The sequence below is a fragment of the Salminus brasiliensis genome, chromosome 2 (assembly GCF_030463535.1).
Source record: "Salminus brasiliensis chromosome 2, fSalBra1.hap2, whole genome shotgun sequence".
In the NCBI taxonomy this organism is placed as follows: Eukaryota; Metazoa; Chordata; class Actinopteri; order Characiformes; family Bryconidae; genus Salminus; species Salminus brasiliensis.
Window position 1 is genome coordinate 10,969,619 of NC_132879.1, and position 3,620 is coordinate 10,973,238.

The following is a 3,620-nucleotide window of genomic DNA, read 5'->3' on the forward strand; positions in this document are numbered from 1 at the left end:
ACGATGGTGGTGGTCTTGAGGCACGTTGGGACAGTGGAGCTGCGCAGGGAGACGTTGAAGATGTCCGTGAGAACATATGTCAACTGGTCTGCACACTCTCTGAGCACTCTGCCGGGGATGTTGTCTGGTCCTGCAGCTTTCCGTGGGTTGACTCTGCGCAGAGTTTTCCTCACGTCCACTGCAGTCAGGCACAACACCTGTTCATCTGGCTTGGGTGTGATCTTGCTCACCAACGTGTTGTTCTGTGCCTCAAACCGTGCATAAAAGTCGTTCAGGGCATCGGGGAGGAAGGCATCACTGTCACAAGACGGTGGCATTGTCCTGTACTTTGTGATTTCCTAGATGCCCTGCCACATGTGCCGCGTGTCACCCGTGTCCTTGAAGTGGTTGTGGATTCTCTGGGCGTGTGTGCGCTTTGCCTCTCGGATGGCTCGTGACAATTTGGCTCTTGCTTTCCTCAGGGCCGCCTTGTCACCCACTCTGAAGGCCGAGTCGCGGGTCCTCAGTAGCGCACGCACCTCAGGAGTCATCCATGGCTTCTGGTTTGGGCGTGTGGTGATGGTCTTGCAGACAGTGACATCATCAATACACTTGCTGATGTAGCCAGTGACTGATGCTGTGTACTCCTCCAGGTTAACAGAGTCGCCTTTAGTTGCAGCCTCCCTGAACATGTCCCATGCAGTGCACTCAAAACAGTCCTGAAGGGCAGAGATGGCTCCTGCCGGCCAGGTTTTTACCTGCTTCTGAACTGGTCTGGAGCGTCTGATGAGAGGTGTGTATGCTGGAGTCAGCCACACAGACATGTGGTCCGAGAACGCGAGGTGGGGGCGGGGCTCCGCCCGGTACGTGCTGGGGATGTTTGTGTAAACAAGGTCCAGCGCGTTCGCTCCTCTCGTTGCAAAGTCCACATGTTGATGGAATTTAGGGAGGACTGACCTGAGATTTGCATGGTTGAAATCTCCGGCGACAATGAACAGTCCGTCTGGATGTTTGGTCTGCATGTGATTGTGTCAATGCTCCACTAATATCTCTGAGTGCCACTATAAACAGAGGATTGTTTTTTTTGTTTTCTTTTTTTAGTTTGCAGTTCGATCCTGCACCAAGAAGAGGGGAACCCCACGTCACCCGCCGTACCCCAGACTACTTCCTGTAGAGTCTCCAGTGCCTGATCAACTGATGAAAGATGTTCCACAGCGCCATCTAGCTCACAGACTGAATTGCCATCAGCTCCTCTCATTTCAGTAGTGGGCCCCTGAGTTCCTGCATTTGTTCACGGACCAAAATGTGTGCCATCGGCGTAAATAATGCAGAAAAGGAATCCACAATTCAAAAGAAAATAGGAGAGAGTGGGGCACAACCTAGCCAATACTCTATATATATTTTTTTGAACATCTGATACTGACAGTATGATATTTATTCAAAATTTCACACTAAATAACACTAAGTTAAGCAGAGCTGATTATTCGCTCTCTCTCGAATCCTGTAGTTGCTCAGTAATATAGAGGTTCTGCCAATTCCCACAATGTCCTCAGAAAAGCTTATTGTGATGTCATTTGTCACAATACTGATTAATCTCATCAAATTAACGCGTAAGGCTTTTACACACTAAGGTGTATTACACAGTAACTACAGGGACTACAGGAACAAGCTAGTGGGGCTATTCTCTGGTAATAGAAATTTGTAATAAGACTTTTGGCCTGCTGGCGATCCATAGGCTTTCTAAAGAGTTAAACTATATTTTTTGTAGCATAAGCTGAACTGTGGTGCAAGGGAAAATGTGACCACTTACCCCGTTGGCAGGCTTAATTGTAATAGGCTAATGGGCGAGTCTGAACGTCTGCTAAATCAATACAAACACAATTCATTCAATACAACTCAATGATCATTTGATTCAGTGAACCAGACCATCTTTCTAAGCTTAATTACATAAGAATGTCTGATTTAGATAAATATTTGCATTATACTAAATATGATCATTGAAAGGAGGCTGTGATTTAAACAATGCAAATTTAATATTGACCCAAAGTGGAACATCAATATTTTAGCATATATATAATTTCTGTTCTACACTTAATTATGAACAAAATACCTCAAAAAACAAAGCAAACTAAGCTTTTTTGCCTCTTTCACAAATGCTCTGATATTCCAACGTTTTCTTATTTGGGATGTGTTCAATTTACAAGGACAGTAAAATCCATCGTAATAAGAGCAGAGCTGCCAACATGTCTGCATGAATCTCATGAATCTGATGTTGACCCATTGTTTCTTTTGACTGGACTGCCTTGGTTATAACAGTGTGGAAAACTACCCTCCCCCCAGTATGGAGGCTGTAGTTCTCTATTACAGCCACCAGAATAATAATCTCTCACTTCTACACACAGCTCCCTAATCAAACAATCACTTGTGATGAAGAACAATGCAGGGTGAATCTGGAGAAATATCTACGATTGTGGTCACAGATGATCGAAGATGAACAACTGACGCATGTTGTTGCTGTCACACAAAGACCTTGTATCTCCATTGTTCTTTCCTGTGTCAGAATTGATGTGTCTAGAAAGACGCCTCTCATTGAAAGTTAAGAAGGGTTTTTTTTCTTCTTCTGTAAAATTGACATTCTGGAGATACAAGGTCTTTTGTCTGACAGCGACAATCTTTATCTTGAATTTGTGTTACTTTTACCACACCTTAGGTTGTGCCCTGCTGTCCCCTGCATGCCCCTACAAGCGCTGAAGTGTGGTTAAGGGAGTTCTGCTCTTTAGACATGTGCAGGTAGTAGAGAGGACTTAGCTTCACTGATACGAGACCTTCACACTTCACACACACACACACACACGCTTAGTTGGTTACTCTGCATTCTTTTAAACTGTCTTTTCCTCGTCAGATCGTGGGCAGTAGGCGCTTCGGGCTGTACAGTGTCGACGTTGTGGTGAATAAAATACATCTTGCCATGCGTAGAATCATCCCCAATCAGCAGAACCTCACATTCATAACGTCATCCGATCCGATCTCTGACTTGATGAGATCAGTTTTCTCTCTGTTGTTTTAAGGGAAGTATGAAACTGAACCGTATTGTCCTGCACTTTTCTGCTCCAGTCTTTATCAGTGTTATTAGATCTATAGAACAGCTCCACATGCTTTCGTTTTTCCTGCTAATTTGTAAAACTAAGCACTTTCTTTTTTCCTCTCTTTCTTATCTGATAGAAAACACAAGGTAGACTGCTTTTGCTACAACAGTATGAAAATGTACACCGTTTTTAAGGCTGAAGATCTCAGATAAAGCTGTTTTTATGTCAGATGGTCGTGTGAAATCTCTTATTTCAGTGTGTGTGTGTGTGCTGTGTAGGTTTGCTGTAATTAAAAAATATTGCCTTTTCATACTAACAGAGCCATTGTCGCGGGAGATCCCAATCCCAGCCCTGGGGATCTGACCCTGTGCTTTTCTCCTATTTCCGGACCTGGGACCACACATTCTGCTCTTACCTCAAGCCCTTTCCTCCCCCATTAGTCCTGGGGATCACTTACCATACGCATGTGTCCCAAACCCAGTTGTTGGATCCCACAATCTGCATTTTCCCCAATTCCAGTCCTAACAACCCTACATTCTGCACATTTTTTCCAAT

General features: G+C 44.4%; 1 protein-coding gene across 1 annotated transcript in view; it reads left to right on the forward strand.

Moving 5' to 3' along the window:
- Positions 1–3,293, forward strand: part of ppp2caa (protein phosphatase 2 catalytic subunit alpha a) — a 15,630-nt gene extending 12,337 nt beyond the window's left edge. The window contains exon 7 of the mRNA XM_072674321.1: positions 1,081–3,293. Within this exon, the coding sequence (XP_072530422.1) occupies positions 1,081–1,153 (73 nt within the window). The 3' untranslated portion in view covers positions 1,154–3,293. The remainder of the gene's footprint in view (positions 1–1,080) is intronic.
- Positions 3,294–3,620: the final 327 nt, after the last annotated feature.